The sequence below is a fragment of the Glandiceps talaboti genome, chromosome 14, assembly GCF_964340395.1.
Source record: "Glandiceps talaboti chromosome 14, keGlaTala1.1, whole genome shotgun sequence".
NCBI lineage: Eukaryota > Metazoa > Hemichordata > Enteropneusta > Spengelidae > Glandiceps > Glandiceps talaboti.
The window spans coordinates 3,772,151-3,792,633 of NC_135562.1; the positions used below are offsets into that span (position 1 = coordinate 3,772,151).

Consider the following 20,483-nt stretch of genomic DNA (forward strand, 5'->3'; position numbering starts at 1 on the left):
GGGTGGCCACTTTTCATAAATCGATTCTCCGGGGACGGCCATGATTTAGAGAATTCGTACAATTATTTACATTTTACAGTAACCAAATTACGACATTAAACCAGCGGTAAACTTATTTTGATCTAAGATATAAGGTGATAAGTGAAGGTAACAAAGTACACTTCATGTTCACGCAAGAACTGATTTTAAACAAGAATGAATTATTTTTGATATCATCATCATCATCATCATCATCTGGTAGATACCACAAGTCCTTGTCTTTTGGTTGGGTGTTTATGAGGCCTAGCATAGTTCAGGCTCGGTCAATTCTGGACATTAAACTCAATTACTACTGAATATTCCAATAATCGATTTTATTTACTCTATTTTTAAAAATTGGAATTTATGGATTTCTGATACGTTGATAGTAAAAAAAACATGTTCATCGTCGTCAATCATCATCATTATCATCATCATCATCATCATCATCATCATCATCATCATCATCATCATCATCATCATCATCATCATCAATAAGTTTCAAATGATCATCGTCATGAACAACTGAAAATCGGTAAATGAATCCACTATTTCATAATAGATACAAGTTCTATTTAAATTGACTTGAAAAATCTGCAATAAAAGTGTCATCAAACTGCAAACTCCTTTGACATCCGTCTTCTATCTTCTGAAGTTTCCTTTTCCGTTGTCGGTTCAAAGGTCACTTTGTTTGATTCACGTTGTTGCCTGTATAAAACAATCAAGCTAGTCAGTATACAGACACTGTAGATGAATAAAATATTATGTATTGACTTATCTCGTTCGCTGTTTTCAAGAACGCTTTGTTGCTACTACTTTAAATTGTAATATTTTATGAACAGTGACAAATAAAAATCAATAGTAGTTTTCCAAAATGAATAATATCGAGATATTTTTTCAAGAAAGGATTATCAATTCATTTGGTTGATTTAAATGCATATGGGCCATCGTATCTAGCTGAATGGAATTGGTTTACACACAACACAAGAGAAAATGGTAATGTATACATTAAAAAACAAACTAAAAAAAAACAACATGGTTAGATGTTCACCTTCTGTTGGCAAGTATAGCCTCATTCTTATGTTTGATAGACTCTGTTATCGGGAAAAAACATAGAAATATGATAGACACCAGTGTCAGACAAATTGGTACGACTGACATTAAAATTCTCATTGTCATGCCCACTGAATTTGGTTGTACAGAAGCACCAGTCTCATACCCAGCAAATCTGTAAGAAGAAATAAATAGATCAATATTGACGTTAACACCTGGCGAAAACATTGAGACCAATTAAAACTAAGGTCAATCAATATACGAAATATATGGGCAAGGTAATATTTTCTGTTTGTGATAAATAACCTTCACTTATGTTATAGAAATATATAATACTATTAATTCTGATCAAACTTTTTTACAAACTGTGCTGCCAACATCGAAATTAAAGGGTTCGTTCTGACGTAAATATTTTGACATCGCTTACAAGCAAACACTTCATTTATGCACCGATTACAAGATCGGTCTAGTTATGTCTTCAACCTAGTAAACAGAACGAGGTAGCCAATGGGATACTTGGAATCGATGACAGCCAATCAGCTTACATCAAGGGACGATACAATAGATACTGTAGAACAAATCCTTTGACAGATAATCAGTTGCTTACTAAAGATGATACATTTTATACAGAGCAACAAAAACCCTTACCCGAGAACTAAAGTGGACATTCCTAACCCAATACCATTCAATAGCTTATTAAAGGATTGGAAAAACGAGTAAAAGATGGCATCATTTCTCAGTCCTGTCTTTACTATGTAGTCATCTATGATATCTGGCATCATAGACCTGTATATATTAAAATACAAATATAATATGATATATGGTTTTATCAGAAAATTGTCATTATAAATACAAATTAGTGTTCTATAATACTGAACGAAAGTGCAATGTTTACTAAAATTATTTATCAGTAAGCTCATCATAATTATTGAAAAATAAACTTTCTATGGGATTATCCCGATGTGTAAGAAGGGAATATGTATCAATTTTAATCTCAGAGTGAAGATTACAACATCTTTCGAGTATCTGCTATTCTGTGAGAGGGAAAGCCACTCCTGGAAAGATAGGTATTATTTCACATCACAAAATTTTCGCTCGGTTGCCAGGAAAAAACCCTTCTACATAGCTAGGTTAAACTTGTTATAACTCAAGATTTCAGTTTATCTTCGTGTGGCACATAACGCTTGTATTTTGATTAAAATTGAAGATACCGTGAAGAGTAAACAGCGTTTTACTTACCATGGCAACAGATATAGACATGATGATGCTGCCCCCACTAGATAACATAAGATGAATGCAACGACTGTATTATTTTCAGGTAAGAAGAAAAGTGACGTCAGTATGGGAATAATTAGCTGTAAAGAAGAATACAATTACTAATCAAAGGCATTGTTGTGTTCATTTTTAATTACTTATTTCGTTTCTCGCTTCTTAACTTACATTTAAGTATAAATTAAATAACAACCACGTTAAAAGAAGCTGCCACATCAGCCGAGTTGCATTCTGTGAAAGTGTTCAGGTTTTCTGATTCGTTTGACACAAATCTTCCACAGGTGAAGACACAGTCAACACTACCGTGTTAATTGCGGTCTTCAATATCATATATGATATTAATAATAATCGTCTTGAATATTGTCCCATATTACATCTACACCACTTCATTACGTGCCTACACCTTTTGTTTCATGAGTGCATTATTTACACGAGTGCATCGACATTGTGTAACATTGCACTTATCAGATGCAATATCCAGATATTACATTGGTCGAATTTAACTATGAGAGTCAGGATATAAAAGGTCAGTGTCCGACTTTCAAACTTACTTAGCATAGGAGAATGGTAAATATGGCCGACATTTGGTCAAGTAGTCAAGCTTGCGTAATATAGTAAATTGTGTATGTACCATATTATCTGATATGTATGCCAGGTTTGGTTTTACTTAGGTTATCATTTTAAAAAAAAGATGGCGCTATCTGTCCATGGACAAAAAGATGGCCAATAATCGTATATTTTGCGATTTGGAATTCTCGTGTATAGTTATCATTGTTTATACATTCCCAAACAAAATAAAGGTTGACAGATATGTAAATGTGATGGAGAAAATATCATCATACACGAGAATCCTTTGCTGCTTATACACTCCAAATTAGGACCTTACCAGTTGACCTATTCCTAACGTCTTCTTTTTACCAATCTTAGATAAAATCTTCTGCCACATAGGATTTGAAAGAACAAGTGATACCTATATGGATATGAACGTAAACATTATGTAAAATAATTCGCTGAGAAATTATCTACAAACACTAATCAAAGTATACTAACACCACAGCTATGCCAAAAAAAAAATGAAATTGTCTTCATACTTAAGATGGTGATATAGATGAGAAATGGGCATTTATATCGATGTTTAATAACTGGAACAACTTTATTGTAAATTGAATATCAACCACAAACAATTTAATAAACCAGGTATGTATCTGTACAAAGATAATTGCACATGTTTTAAAGTTTGTTAGTGTAAAATTGTACATAAGGTAATGATTTTTAAGTTAATGTAAAATTGTACATAAGGTAATGATTTTTAACATAAACTGAGTAAAGGCAAGTAATCACTGTGTCACGTCAAGCTCTCTGCAATAAGTGCATCTGTCACTCCCCATATGTTTCAACTTCAAATGGTATAAGCAGTTTGATTATCTGTTTTGAATTGTGATATATGTGACATATGATTACGTGATTACCAAATATGTTTACAAACCACTTCTCTGCACACTGTAACGAATTTGACCTCTTTGATTTGAAACAGTATGAAATATAAAAACTAGCTAGATAGTCACGAAGTTTACAAACTCACCTGAAAAATAATGAGGCCATAGTAGAACAAGTCAATATGCAGAGCATATAGTAAATACAGAGTCGTGTTACTAATTATCATCTGAAAGATAAGAACTTTATCATTCGTATAGTGTTCGACGTAGTAAAGATCATTTCGAGAAAATTTCCAGGATAGGCATTTACTCGAGCTACTTAAATGAAAAACGATGGTGCTTCCAAGTATCAAAATGATATGTGTGTATGTGTGTGTGTGTGTGTGTGTGTGTGTGTGTGTGTGTCTGTGTGTCTGTGTGTGTGGTGTATATAGTGTACACACATATATAATTCATATCTATTTTTGCTGTATATGTCAAGTTCAAGTATCAGCTGCACACATGATAATAATCAAAATCTTCAATACGAGGAAGGTAGTATTTAGCAAAGAAGTAAAACACCACTAAACTCACTTGTAGGGTCAGCAAACTAAACTGAAAGCAGGGAAGACCGATGATAAAAGGACGGTGTGAAAATACACTCTTTATGCTTGTCCACACATTATCTTCTCCTCCATGCTTTGAAGCGGAAATATCTAGATAACATAACACCCAAAAACGTCCTATTAGTCATTAATAAAAAATGAAATAAACAATTATCGTCTCTAACATTAGGGAAACCGCTGAATATTCTGCAGAAATATTTTTTGATGATTGATATATATATATATATATCTGTCTGTGTGTCTGTGTGTGTGTGTGTGTGTGAGTCTATATTATACAATGATGTCTGATGATCGCACTATGCGTGAAACCCCTAGGTACAACCAAGAAAGAGTTCCAGAACTACCAAAACTATATATATATATATATATATATATATATATATATATATATATATATATATATATATATATATCTATATCTATATATATATATATATATATATATATATATACATAATACCTTTCTTCTCTTTGGTTCCAAGTATAACAATAAGACCACATACCAAACCCACACCAACAATAGTTCCAGCGGCAGCGATAAAGGTTACTTCCTGGAATTGGAGACAAAACATATAAAGTGTACACCACTAACACTTAATTATGTACGCTGAATCCAGCATAATGAAGAAGTGCATAAAACACTTAAACTCATTGTCCGTACTACTTGTAGACTGAAAGTATATGCCACATCGTCACACACATACCCCCACACACACATACACACGTGCATATATACATATATATATATATATATATATATATATATATATATATATATTTATAACTCGTTGAGTATGAATCTGCTGAGACAGTGCTCTATACCGCAGTGGCAGAGCATAATAGTTTTAGTAGTTCTTGAACTCTTTCTTGGTTGTAACTCGGAATTTCAAGCATAGTGCGATAGTTGTCTGATGATCGCACTATGCGTGAAATTCCGAGTGACAACCAAGAAAGAGTTCCAGAACTACCAAAACTATATATGTGTGTGTGTGTGTGTGTGTGTGTGTGTGTGTGTGTGTGTGTGTGTGTGTGTGTGTGTCTGTGTGTGTCTGTGTGTGTGTGTATACCAATATGTGCTCACCATCTGATTTCTTTCTAGTGGTGGTAAAGTTGAGTTTAATGTTTGATTTACATTAATATTCACAAATGAGCCATCAGCGCTATCACTGTTTGCAGCTAAAAATTGTGACATAATGACATTTCCTAGCACTATTCCGATCACAGAAAATCCAATACCTACAAGAGACAACGACAACGTAGAAAGTATTAACAGGAAAGCAAACATAAAACTGAAGTAAACTGTTTCTTTTAGTGTAAGTTGTTGCTATGTTTATATATGAAACACTATATAAATTATTACCTTGACAAACGTTCTCCTAGATTTGTGCAGTCATTCTTGATTTACTTTGGAAATAGCATCGAAAAATTAGAGTTGAATTTAATGTTGACAGACTTATTTGATCTCGTGTAAATACTCATCAATACTTGAGTATACTCGAGTCTGAGTTAATACTGAATATATACAACTAGTTTTTCGCAGCAAACCAGAGTCGCCCGAAACTTTTGTCCAAAGCAATGAGAACACATGTCCGTAAAACGTTATGCGTGTAATGTTACAGCGAATATTAATTGGTCGAGACATCAGCGAGGAATTGATGTTACAGATAGCAGGGGTGTAAGTATTGTATGGAAGAGCACCATTTTATCATGTAAACCTTTAAGCAGGTAAATTGAAATCAAATGACAATCGTTTAAAACTGACTTATAACGTTACCAGTGATGTCATAGGATGGATGAAAAATACCTCCTGAACATAGATCACTAAATGCATCGTTTGTACGTAGTACTTACGGTATGCCGTGGCTGAATCACGGTCCTGTTGGTTATTACTCAGAAACATAGTAAGAGATACGTAGGGAAGATTATAACACTAAATGAATCAAAAGAAAGATGATAGGTATGACAGCTATACTGAGATTTTTAAAGGGTGACATTGGAACTGACATTGGGAAACAGAATGTGTTAATAAATCCTGTATGCATGAAATTCAGCGCTTGGGAGAACTCTTGTCAAAATATCAATTCTCTTATTTCATTAGTAATATCAATGTATGAGTTATAAATAGCTAATAAATACTTATATGATTTATATTAATTGTATGATGTAGGGGAAAATAAGAACATAATATTAGAAATAGGAAAAGACATGAACATTTATTTATTCCTTGTAGCCCCTATGATATAATTGGGCAGTGTTATCATCATCATCATCATCATCATCATCATCATCATCATCATCATCATCGTTGTTGATATTGTTGTTGTTGTTGTTTATGCTTTTTTGTTATTGTTAGTATAATATCAACTAACCGTTATAAATGTCAGATGAGCGCAGTATATGAAAATATAGTAGACAAATTTCAAATCATTGCTGACACCTGGTACAACCCAAATAAGGAAGTATGAAAGCAAGACAAACGGAAGTGAACAAACTATCCTGAAAAGAAGAAAATACGATACAAAAATTAACCATTATTATACATTTGACAATTCATTGACTTCAGTCGTAAAGATAAATTTACATTACACAATATGTTGTACACGTTGTCTATTGGGTTGCTTTCTTGGGTAATCTTCACCTTGGTATGGGCATTACGTACGTCATGTTCCATAGTGCAGTTGTAAGTGCCCATATATGTTTGCGGAAAGCTCTAAAGGTATATTGACACGTTAAACTTGAAAAACGTTAACTGAACTTACCATGGTTTCATTTTACCAAATCTACTATCCAATTTGTTGACAAAAATACCACAAATTGGATTAGCGATGGCTTCCCATGCTCTTCCACCGAAAAGCACAACACTGGCGTGGGCAGGTTTTATCTATACAGAATAATATACATGGTTTAGTACAAATTCTATCCCGACGGGGTTTATCCCTGTGCTTTAAAGGTATTTAAAAGCTTTGCAAACCCTGATTTTGGAAACTTCCACAAATCTCGTACCATCGAACTGAGTTTTCGCTTACAACCATTCTCACATGATCTCACATGATCATAGTCTTCTAGTAAGAACTCTTTGATCATTAACAAGACTTGCTTGTATAACCATAACAACAAGCTCTGTGAAGCAGACCTAAAGGCTGCAAAACTTGTTGTTTCAAGAAATATTCTACTCCAAAGACTTATTGACGTAATATAATTTAAAGAATTTGCTGTGTTACAAATTTATGACATCCGATGACGCTAGCAACAAGAAGCTAAGATTGTAGATAAAAAACTGTTAACTGATGAACCCATGCACCCTCCCTCCGCCATGTTATAGATACAGAGTTGGTGGAGGGTCTATGCTGAACCTAAGTAGGTACATTTGTAGTACCAGTACAAATGAATAGACAAGCCTTTTTAAAACAGAAAACAAAATGCAGGACGTGGACTGTTTCTGGAAGGCCATTCAAATTCAGGTTGCTATCTTTGTCTTTCCCACATGTCAACATAATAATAAGCCCTTCTTTCATTGCCGTTCAGAATAGGCAATTGAAAGAGATTTGGGCGACCTTAATAATTTTAAGTTTCTCATAGTATCACCAACATGAAAAGTATACACTTACTACTTTTTTATACTGTTTCACCAACCGACTCACCATTCCTTTAAGGTGATATACGATGACAAACATCGAATTAAATATTGGCACCCTTACAGCGTCATCAACCCCGCTTGTTTATTAAAATTCGAGTCGCTGTGATAATTTGATATTATTCCCACCTTTTTCTGTGTTCAGGCAAGAGAAATATGAGTGACCTAAGGGGCCTTGTGACTACGAGTGGTTAATATCCTGACTGAATGAAAAACGATATTCGTTAAATAAATATAATTTCTAATCGAGATTTGGAATATTCTGACCCCTATTTTGATTACCACAGAACCAGTGGCATAGTCACAGATCGTCGTGACGTAGATCGACGGTTTCGATTTCGCATTTTCTGTCTAAAGAAAAGAAACCTGGCTTATATACGGTATAATAAATATATGGTTATGAAAACTAAAGACTTATAAGTACCATAAAAAGGAAAGACAAAAGTTCTTACTACATTACCATTGCAACTTCCAACAAAAACAATGGCAAGTAAGAACAAAGTACACCCGCTAATACCAGAAATGTCATTCCACCGACACCATAGCTAAGTTTGGATAGTGTATCCAATGGTTTATTGTCATCTGTCGTTGTTGAAGGTCGTTCTTTCTCCAGTATAGCTTGCTTCTGTAAAAAGGTCACATTGCACACAGTCATTATATAAAAGCAGAATTATATTTTCTTAAGTTTATCGTCATTTACTTGGTCACTTTGTCTTGACTATTTAATCCTATTTCAAGTACAGAAAATAAAATCATTTTTCTTAAGGTACAATACCAGTCGGCATGGTGGTTTTAAATTTAAGTATTTTTTACTACAATCAATATATTCATTCCAATGTGTATATCAACAATAGGCCCATTTTGGAGTTATTCAAGGTGTATCACTTACCTCTTCACGTTTCTCTTTGCCCATTATGGTTTTTTATAAGACTGAAAACAAAACTGTGCATTCACAACGTATGTCAATTGGTTTCACACACTATAGTTGTACGAAGAGTTACTTGGAATTGAAATTTAGGAGATTCTACAAAATAAACAACACAATCATCACTTTAAGATTATTTTACCTTGGCCTACTTTGATTGTATGCAGAAACTTCAACCACAACGTTATGGTGACCTTGAACTTAAGGTCATCTGTTTGTAGAAAGTAAATTGGATTGCCCTGTATTGTCATCTACCACACTGCTGTCCTCTTACTGTGTACATATAGCTACTCCAGAAATGTGGTGAAAGGCACTTGACATGATCACAACGACCAATACATTCACGTACCTTCGAACTGAATTTCCACCACCGTGTACGCTACTTGAATTGATTCGTATGTCACAGTTCGTATGTCGAGTGTGTCTGTCTACCAATATGACTGGCCTGGAATGGCGTCCATGTCAATTCAAAATGGCACTGCTATATTTAAATTGTCAAAGAAAGTATTGTATCTGGACAATTGCCACTGACCTGACTGAGTACATAGATATACAAGTCTGAAGGACAACCTGGATAACCTTTCACCCGGTATTGTTATTTTAATGAACGTACTGCCACCAAACTGCAATAGAATTGATAAATGTTCTGCTTGATTCTCTCGTTTGTAAACTTCTTGCAGACGTGAAAAGGCCAAATTCCGTAGCAAATGGCATAATATAGCACAGATAATTACTACTACTATTACGTTGTATTTTGGTTGTACACAATTTACCAACCCATTACAAATCTGTACGTGCGCGCGTTTGTGTGTGTGTGTGTGTGTGTGTGTGTGTGTGTGTGTGTGTGTGTGTGTCTGTCTGTCTGTCTGTTTGTCTGTCATTGTGTACGTCATTTGTTCTGCTGTGTTCTGCTGAGTCAAAACGCTCAGAATTACCTTTACTTTCCCCGATATTTATATTACTGGGGCTAGTGTAATTTTATATTTTTCCCAATATCTTTCTTCATTCAGCCAGGAAATACTCATGACCTAAGGGTTTGTCACTACTTGTCTAGCCTCACGTAGTGACAAGGGCCCCTTAGGTCACTTGTATTTTCCTAGGCTGATCAAAGAAAAATATTCGTGAATAATATCTAAATATATTATATGGCTTTATCATATAATTATTATCCTTGAATCCAAACTAGTGTTCCATAATGTTGAACGAAGACGGATATATTTACTACTAATATTTACCGGTCACCTCTTCGTTAGGAAGAACACTTTAAATTTGGATAATCCAGTGTGTAAACAAATGAATCGTTTAAAATAAACTGTAACCTCTTCGGAAGTATCACGAATCGTAGATGGCAATTGGGATGTATTTATATGACAAAAGTTATTTCGTGACTAAGAGTGGTATCTCTGATATATTGGTGTTGATTGTGGGCGCTATTCATATTTGTTTTCCCTTGTGAACTTATCCGACTGGAATCCTTAACCCACACTGTATTGGCAAGTGACCGGAGAGTCGAGGAAATTATGGTACCTTCGTCCTCTGGTAGATACCACGAGTCCTTGTCTTTGGGTTGGGTGTTTGTAAGGCCTAGCATAGTTCAGGCTCGGTCAATTCTGGACATTAAACTCAATTACTACTGAATATTCCAATCGATTTGATTTACTATATTTTTAAAAAGTGGAATATATGGATTTCTAATACGTTGATAGTAAGAAAAACATGTTCATCGTCGTCAATCATCATCATCGTCATCATCATCATCATCATCATCATCATCATCATCATCATCATCATCATCAATAAGTTTCAAATGATCATCATCATGAACTGAAAATCAGTAAATGAATCCAGTATTTAATAATAGATACAAGTTCTATTTAGATTGACTTGAAAAATCTGCAATAAAAGTGTCATCAAACTTCAAACTCCTTTGACATCCGTCTTCTATCTTCTGAAGTTTCCTTTTCCGTTGTCAGTTCAAAGGTCACGCTGTTTGATTCACGTTGTTGCCTGTATAAAACAATCAAGCTAGTCAGTATACAGACACTGTAGATGAATAAAATATTATATATTGAACCTCGCTGTTTTCAAGAAAGCTTTGTTGCTACTACTTTAAATTGTAATATTTTATGAACAGTGGAAAATAAAAATCAGTATTAATTTTCCAAAATGAAAAATATTGAGATATTTTTTCAAGAAAGGATTATCAATTCATTTGGTTGATTTAAATGTATATGGGCCATAGTATGTAGCTGAATGAAATTGGTTTACACAAAACTACAAGAGGAAAAGAGGACAACCAAATTCATCTTCATAACACAAGAAAGGTAACATATACATCCCTACAGTTAAAACGGAATATGGCAAACGGGCATTTCACTATATAGTGGTGCTTTTCTATGGAACAATCTACCCCTATCCATAAGATCAGCTCCGAACTCATCGATATTTAAAAGACATCTTAAGAATGTAGTCTGGTAATGTGGGTGGGTATCATTTAAAGTGCACTGTGCGTCTGTAACTTTTTGTCCTGGTTTGTCCCTTTTGTTTGTTTGTTTTGTTTGTTATCTGTGTACGTAATCTTGGAACAGGTTCCATTAGGAGAACAGTGCTAATGCACTGAAATGGTGTCTGTATATGAAAGATTAATAAATAAATAAATAAATAAATAAATGACAATGCATACATTAAAAAAACTCAACAACAAACAACATGGTTAGATGTTCACCTTCTGTTGGCAAGTATAGCCTCATTCTTATGTTTGATAGACTCTGTTATCGGGAAAAAACATAGAAATATGATAGGCACCAGTGTCAGACAAATTGGTACGACCGACATTAAAATTCTCATTGTCATCCCCACTGAATTTGGTTGTACAGAAGCACCAGTCTCATACCCAGCAAATCTGTAAGTAGAAATAAATAGATCAATATTGACGTTAACACCTGGCGAAAACATTGAGACCAATTAAAACTAATGTCAATCAAGTATAGACGAAATATATGGGCAAGGTAATATTTTCTGTTTGTGATAAATAACCTTCACTTATGTTATAGAAATATATGATACTATTAATGTCAAATTCTGATCAAACTGTTTTTCAAACTGTACTGCCAATATCGAAATTAAAGGGTTCGTTCTGACGTAAATATTTTGACATCGCTTACAAGCAAACACTTCATTTATGCACCGATTATAAGATTGGTCTAGTTATGTCTTCAACCTCGTAAACAGAACGAGGTAGCCAATGGGATACTGGGGAATTGATGACACCCAATCAGCTTACATCAAGGGAAAATACAATAGAAACTGTAGTACAAATCCTTTGACAGATAATCAGTTGCTTACTAAAGATGATACATTTTATACAGAGCAACATAAACCCTTACCCGAGCACTAAAGTGGACATTCCTAACCCAATACCATTCAATAGCTTATTAAAGGATTGGAAAAACGAGTAAAAGATGGCATCATTTCTCAGTCCTGTCTTTACTATGTAGTCATCTATGATATCTGGCATCATAGACCTGTATAAGGATACAAATATAATATGATATATGGTTTTATCAGAAAATTGTCATTATAAATACAAATTAGTGTTCTATAATACTGAACGAAAGTGCAATGTTTAATAAAATTATTTATCAGTAAGCTCATCATAATTATTGAAAAATAAACTTTCTATGGGATTATCCCGATGTGTAAAAAGGGAATATGTATCAATTGTAATCTCAAAGTAGAGATTATAGCATCTTTCGAGTATCTGCTATTCTGGGAGAGGGAAAGCCACTCCTGGAAAGATAGGTATTATTTCATATCACAAGATTTTCGCTCGGTTGCCAGGAAACACTAGTAATTTGAAACTCATGTTCATCTGTATTGTTCTTTTAAGGGAACGACATTGCATTATGGGTCTTAGCACACATAAATATTTATCAGGTGTACGTTGGATATTCATGAATCCTAAGAGCCCTTTCCTTCAGATGAATAGTTATGAGTATTCTATGTTCATTGAACAAATACGCATGTGTCAGTGATGTTTCACTGAAATAACAATAGAGGTGAATAAAGAGCTTCAATTTGGTGTTTCTTGGCAACCAAGCTTAACATAATGTCATTTGAAATCATGATGTGGCTCTCTAGAACCTCTCTATAGTACCTTTATTTCCAGGAACAACGTTCCCATTCACATCACACATTGAAACCCTTCTACATAGCTAGGTTGTATTAACTTGATGTTAAACTTGTTATAAGTGAAGATTTCAGTTTATCTTCGTGTGGCACATAACGCTTGTATTTTGATTAAAATTGAAGGTACTGTGAAGAGTAAACAGCTTTTTACTTACCATGGCAACAGATGTAGACATGATGATGCTGCCCCCACTAGATAACATAAGATGAATGCAACGACTGTATTATTTTCAGGTAAGAAGAAAAGTGACGTCAGTATGGGAATAATTAGCTGTATGTAAAGAAGAATACAATTACTAATCAAAGGCATTGTTGTGTTCATTTTTAATTACTTTTTTCGTTTCTCGCTTCAGAACTTACATTTAAGTATAAATTGAATAACAACTTCTTTAAAAAACCTGTCAGATCAGCCGAGTTGCATTCTGTGAAAGTGTTCATGTTTTCTGATTCGTTTGACACAAATCTTCCACAGCTGAAGACACAGTCAACACTACCGTATTGATTGCGGGCTTCAATATCATATATGATATTAATAAAAATCGTCTTAAATATTGTCCTATATTACATCTACACCACTTCATTACGTGCCTACATCTTTTGTTTCATGAGTACATTATTTACACGAGTGCATCGACATTGTGTAATATTGCACTTATCAGATGCAATATCCAGATATTACATTGGTCGAATGCAACCATGAAAGTCAAGATATGAAAGGTCAGTGTCCGACTTTCATTCTTACTTAGCATAGGAGAATGACAAATATGGCCGACATTTGGTCAAGTAGTCAAGCTTGCATAATATAGTGAATTGTGTATGTACCATATTATCTGATATTTATGCCAGGTTTGGTTTTAATTAGGTTATTGTTATAATAAAAGATGGCGCTTTCCGTCCATGGACAACAGGATGGCCAATAATCGTATATTTTGCCATTTGGAATTCTCGTGTATAGTTATCATTGTTTATACATTCCCAAACAAAATAAAGGTTGACAGATTTGTAAATGTGGTGGGGAAAATATCATCATACACGAGAATCCTTTGCTGCTTATACACTCCAAATTAGGACCTTACCAGTTGACCTATTCCTAACGTCTTCTTTTTACCAATCTTGGATAAAATCTTCTGCCACATAGGATTTGAAAGAACAAGTGATACCTATGTGGATATGAACGTAAACATTATGTAAAATGATTGGCTGAGAAATTATCTACAAACACTAATTAAAGTATACTTACACCACAGCTATGCCTTTAGATACAAACAAATGAAATTGTCTTCATATACTTAAAGATGGTGATATCGATGGGCATTTATTTGTCTATTTATATAAATGGGCATTTATATCGATGTCTAATGACTGGAACAACTTTACTCTAAATTCAATATCAACCACAAACAATTTAATAAACCAGGTACGTATCTGTACAAAGATAATTGCACATGTTTTAAAGTTAGTTAGTGTAAAATTGTACATCAGGTAATGGTTTTTAACATAAACTGAGTAAAGGCAAGTAATTATTGCGTCACGTCAATCTCTCTGCAATAAGTGCATCTGTCACTCCCCATATGTTTAAACTTCAAATTGTATAAGCAGTTACATTATCTGTTTTTAATTGCGACATATGTGACATATGATCACGTGTTTACCAAATTTGTTTACAAATCACTTCTCTACATACTGTAACGAATTTGACCTCTTTGATTTGAAACATTTTGAAATATAAAAACTAACTATAGTCACGGAGTTTACAAACTCACCTGTAAAATAATGAGGCCATAGTAGAACAAGTCAATATGCAGAGCATATAGTAAATACAGAGTCGTGTTACTAATTATCATCTGAAAGATAAGAACTTTATCATTCGTATAGTGTTCGACGTAGTAAAGATCATTTCGAGAAAATTTCCAGGATAGGCATTTACTCGAGCTACTTAAATGAAAAACGATGGTGCTTCCAAGTATCAAAATGATGTGTGTGTGTGTGTGTGTGTGTGTGTGTGTGTGTGTGTGTGTGTGTGTGTGTGTGTGGTGTGTGTGTGTGTGTGTATAGTGTACACACATATATAATTCATATCTATTTTTGCTGTATGAGTCAAGTTCAAGTATCAGCTGCACACATAATAATAATCAAAATCTTCAATATGAGGAAGGTAGTATTTAGCAAAGAAGTAAAAGACCGCTAAACTCACTTGTATGGTCAGCAAACTAAACAGAAAGCAGGGAAGTCCGATGATAAAAGGACGGTGTGAAAATACACTCTTCATGCTTGTCCACACATTATCTTCTCCTCCATGCTTTGAAACGGAAATATCTAGATAGCATAACACCCAAAAACGTCCAGTTAGTCATTAATAAAAAAAGGAAATAAACAATTATCGTCTCTAACATTAGGGAAACCTCTGAATATTCTCAGGCATTAAATTTGGTTATATACATACATACATATATATATATATATATATATATATATATATATATATATATATATATATATATATATATATATATATATATATATATATATATATATATATATATATATAAGTTTTAGAAAAAGTGTGAGGAACCTTCAGTGGATTTTAAAACATAATACCTTTCTTCTCTTTGGTTCCAAGTATAACAATGAGACCACATACCAAACCCACTCCAACAATAGTTCCAGCGGCAGCGATAAAGGTTACTTCCTGGAATTGGAGACAAAACATATAAAGTGTACACCACTAACACTTGATTATGTACGCTGAATCCAGCATAATGAAGAAGAGCATAAAAAACTTAAACTCACTGTCCGTACTACGTGTCGACTAAACGTATATGCCACAACGTCACACACATACCCACACACACATACCCACGTGCATATATATATATATATATATATATATATATATATATATATATATATATATATATATATATATAACTTGGTGAGTATCAATCTGCTAAGACAGTGCTCTATACCGCAGTGGCAGAGCGTAATAGTTTTGGTAGTACTGGAACTCTTTCTTGGGTGTAACTCGGAGTTTCACATATTGCGATCATCAGACACTCTGATGTCTGATGATCGCAATATGCGTGAAACTCCGAGTTACACCCAAGAAAGAGTTCCAGTACTACCAAAACTATATATATATATATATATATATATATATATATATATATATATATATATATATATATATATATAACTCGGTGAGTATCAACCTGCTAAGATAGTGCTCTATACCGCAGTGGCAGAGTATATATATATATATATATACATATATATATATATATATATATATATATATATATATATATATATATATATATATATATATATATATATATATATATATATATATATACCAATATATATATCAATATGTGCTCACCATCTGATTTCTTTCTAGTGGTGGTAAAGTTGTGTTTAATGTTTGATTTACATTAATATTCACAAATGAGCCATCAGCGCTGTCACTGTTTGCTGCTAAAAATTGTGACATAATGACATTTCCTAGCACTATTCCGACTACAGAAAATCCAATACCTACAAGAGACAACGTAGAAAGTATTAACAGGAAAGCAAACATGAAACTGAACTAAACTGTTTCTTTTAGTGTAAGTTGTTGCTAAATTTATATCTAAAACATAGTATAAATCATTACCTTGACAAACGTTCTCCGAGATTTGCCCAGTCATTCATGTTTTACTTTGGAAATAGCATCGGCAAATTAAAGTTTAATTTAATGTTGACGGACTTATTTGATGTCGTGTAATCTTGATAAAGTGTATATGTAGCTCATCAATACTTAAGTATACTCCGAATATTTTTGCTGTTTCGATTCTGAGTTAATACTGAATATATGCAACTTGTTTTTTGCCCGAAACTTTTGTCTAATGTAATGAGTACACATGTCCGTAAACCGTTATGCGTGTGATGTTACAGCGAATGGGTCGAGACAACAGCAAGGAATTGATGTTACAGGTAGCAGGGGTGTAAGTATTGTATGGAAGAGCACCATGGAGGTGTAAGTATTGTATGGAAGAGCACCATTTTATCATGTAAACCTTTAAGCAGGTAAATTGAAAGCAAAATGACAATCGTTTATCACTGACTTATCACGTTACCAGTGATGTCATAGGACGGATGAAAAATACCTCATGAACATAGATCACTAAATGCATCGTTTGTAGTACTTACGGTATGCCGTGGCGGAATCACGGTCCTGTTGGTTATTACTCAGAAACATAGTAAGAGACATGTAGGGAAGATTATAACACTAAATGAATCAAAAGAAAGATGATAGGTATGTCAGCTATACTGAGATTTCTAAAGGGTGTCATTGGAACTGATATTGGGAAACAGAACGTGTTAATAAATCCTGTTTGCATGCAACTCAACGCTTGGGAGAACTCTTGTCAAACTATCAATTCTCTTATTTCATTAGAAATATCAATGTATGAGTTATAAATGGCTAATAAATATTGATATGGTTTATATTAATTGTATGATGTAGGGGAAAATAAGAACATAATATTAGAAATAGGAAAAGACATGAACATTTGTTTATTCAACGTGGCCCCTATGATATAATTGGGCAGTGTTATCATCATCATCATCGTTGTTGATATTGTTGTTGTTGTTGTTGATAATATTGTTGTTGTTGTTGTTGTTGTTTATGCTTTTTTGTTATTGTTAGTATAATATCAACTAACCGTTATAAATGTCAGATGAGCGCAGTATATGAAAATATAGTAGACAAATTTCAAATCATTGCTGACACCTGGTACAACCCAAATAAGGAAGTATGAAAGCAAGACAAACGGAAGTGAACAAACTATCCTGAAAAGAAGAAAATACGATACAAAAATTAACCATCATTATACATTTGACAATTCATTGACTTCAGTCGTAAAGATAAATTTACATTACACAATAAGTTGTACACGTTGTCTATTGGGTTGCTTTCTTGGGAAATCTTCACCTTTGTATAGGTATTATGTACGTCATGTTCCATAGTGCAGTTGTAAGTGCCCATATATGTTTGCGGAAAGCTCTAAAGGTATATTGACACATTAAACTTGAAAAACGTTAACTGAACTTACCATGGTTTCATTTTGCCAAATCTACTATCCAATTTGTTGACAAAAATACCACAAATTGGATTAGCAATGGCTTCCCATGCTCTTCCACCGAATAGCACAACACTGGCGTGGGCAGGTTTTATCTATACAGAATAATATATATGGTTTAGTAGAAATCCTATCCCGACGGGGTTTATCTCTGTGCTTTAAAGGTATTTAAAAGCTTTGCAAACCCTGATTTTGGAAACTTCCACAAAAAGTTTTCGCTTACAACCATTCTCACATGATCTCACATGACCATAGGCTTCTAGTAAGAACTCTTTGATCATTAACAAGACTTTCTTGTATAACCATAAAAACAAGCTCTGTGAAGCAGACCTAAAGGCTGCAAAACTTGTTGTTTCAAGAAATATTCTACTCCAAAGACTTATTGACGTAATATAATTTAAAGAATTTGCTGTGTTACCAATTTATGACATCCGATGACGCTAGCAAATAAGAAGCTAAGATTGCACCCTCCCTCCGCCATGTTATAGATACAGAGTTGGTGGAGGGTCTATGCTGAACCTAAGTAGGTACATTTGTAGTACCAGTACAAATGAATAGACAAGCCTTTTTAAAAAAGAAAACAAAATGGAGGACGTGAACTGTTTCTGGAAGGCCATTCAAATTCAGGTTGCTATCTTTGTCTTTCCCATATATGTCAACATAATAATAAGCCCTTCTTTCATTGCCGTTCAGATTAGGCAATTGAAAGAGATTTGGGCGACCTTAATAATTTAAGTTTCTCATAGTATCACCAACATGAAAAGTATACATTTACTACTTTTTTATACTGTTTTACCAACCGACCCACCATTCTTTTAAGGTGCTTTACGATGACAAACATCGAATTAAATATTGGCACCCTTACAGCGTAATCAACACCGCTTGTTTCTTAAAATTCGAGTCGCTGTGATAATGTGATATTATTCCCACCTTTTTCTGTGTTCAGGCAAGGGAAACATGAGTGACCTAAGGGGCCTTGTGACTACGAGTGGTTAATATCTTGACTGAATGAAAAACGATATTGGTTAAATAAATATAATTTCTAATCGCGATTTGGAATATTCTGACCCCTATTTTGATTACCACAGAACCAGTGGCATAGTCACAGGTCTTCGTGACGTAGATCGACTGTCTCGATTTCGCATTTTCCGTTTAAAGAAAAAAAACCTGGCTTATATATGGTATAATAAATATATGGTTATGAAAACTAAAGACTTATAAGTACCATAAAAAGGAAAGACAAAAGTTCTTACTACATTACCATTGCAACTTCCAACAAAAACAATGGCAAGTAAGAAGCAAGTACACCCGCTAATACCAGAAATGTCATTCCACCGACACCATAGCTAAGTTTGGATAGTGTATCCAACGGTTTATTGTCACCTGTCGTTGTTGAAGGTCGCTCTTTCTCCAGTATAGCTTGCTTCTGTAAAAGGTCACATTGCACACAGTCATTCCCTAAATTCGCATATCAGATATTTGATTATCCTGAATGGTTTTTGCCACCTACATATCGCAGCCAACTATCATGCCTATCAACATTGAAGGTTTTCGGCCAATTAAACCAAAATGATATTTTCTTAATTTTATCGTCATTTACTTGGTCACTTTATCTTGACTATTTATTCCTATTTCATGTGCAGAAAATAAAATTATTTTTCTTAAGGTACAATACCAGTCGGCCTGGTGGTTTTAAATTTAAGTATTTTTTACTACAATCAATATATTCATTCTAATGTGTATGTGAACAATAGGCCCATTTCGGATTTATTCAAGGTGTATCACTTACCTCTTCACTTTTCTCTTTGCCCATTATGTTTTTTTTATAAGACTGAAAACAAAGCTGTGCATCCACAACGTATGTCAATTGGTGTCACACACTATAACTGTACGAAGAGTTACTTGGAATTCAGGAGATTCTATGAAATAAACAACACAATCATCATTTTAAGATTATTTTACCTTGGCCTACTTTGATTGTATGCAGAAACTTCAACCACAACCTTTACGTTATGGTGACCTTGAACTTAAGGTCATCTGTGTCTAGAAAGTATATTGGATTGCCGTGTATTGTCACACTAGGCTGTCCTCTTACTGTGTACATATAGCTACTCCAGAAATGGCCAATACATTCACGTACCTTCGAACTGAATTCCTACCACAGTGTACGCTACTTTAATTGATTCGTATATCACAGCCTGAATGTCCAAGCACGTATCGTAACGAGTGTGT

At 33.9% G+C, this 20,483-nt stretch overlaps 2 protein-coding genes across 2 annotated transcripts; both read right to left on the reverse strand.

Moving 5' to 3' along the window:
• Positions 1-629: 629 nt before the first annotated feature.
• LOC144445827 (sodium-dependent lysophosphatidylcholine symporter 1-like) lies at positions 630-8,931 on the reverse strand. The gene is made up of 13 exons (XM_078135466.1): positions 8,908-8,931; positions 8,479-8,643; positions 7,144-7,265; positions 6,754-6,880; positions 6,236-6,314; positions 5,466-5,620; positions 4,845-4,935; positions 4,353-4,474; positions 3,230-3,313; positions 2,311-2,426; positions 1,720-1,857; positions 1,070-1,246; positions 630-726 (listed from the first exon to the last, which is right to left on the reverse strand). Exons 1-13 carry the CDS (start codon positions 8,929-8,931, stop codon positions 630-632), a joined length of 1,497 nt encoding a protein of 498 aa, XP_077991592.1.
• A 1,922-nt stretch (positions 8,932-10,853) lies between these two features.
• Positions 10,854-20,064, reverse strand: LOC144445828 (sodium-dependent lysophosphatidylcholine symporter 1-like). Its single transcript, XM_078135467.1, has 13 exons — positions 20,041-20,064; positions 19,513-19,677; positions 18,225-18,346; positions 17,835-17,961; positions 17,320-17,398; positions 16,511-16,665; positions 15,730-15,820; positions 15,326-15,447; positions 14,208-14,291; positions 13,287-13,402; positions 12,330-12,467; positions 11,669-11,845; positions 10,854-10,950 (listed from the first exon to the last, which is right to left on the reverse strand). Exons 1-13 carry the CDS (start codon positions 20,062-20,064, stop codon positions 10,854-10,856), a joined length of 1,497 nt encoding a protein of 498 aa, XP_077991593.1.
• Positions 20,065-20,483: the final 419 nt, after the last annotated feature.

Coding starts and splice junctions, on each gene's coding strand:
- LOC144445828 (XM_078135467.1), bottom strand. CDS start 20,064: ATGGGCAAAGAGAAAAGTGAAGAG. Junction 17,399..17,834: donor CTCATCTGACATTTATAACG/GTTAGTTGATAT, acceptor TGATTCATTTAG/TGTTATAATCTTCCCTACAT. Junction 13,403..14,207: donor CGTTAGGAATAGGTCAACTG/GTAAGGTCCTAA, acceptor CTTTACATACAG/CTAATTATTCCCATACTGAC.
- LOC144445827 (XM_078135466.1), bottom strand. CDS start 8,931: ATGGGCAAAGAGAAACGTGAAGAG. Junction 8,644..8,907: donor GCAAAGAGAAACGTGAAGAG/GTAAGTGATACA, acceptor ACCTTTTTACAG/AAGCAAGCTATACTGGAGAA. Junction 6,315..6,753: donor CTCATCTGACATTTATAACG/GTTAGTTGATAT, acceptor TGATTCATTTAG/TGTTATAATCTTCCCTACGT.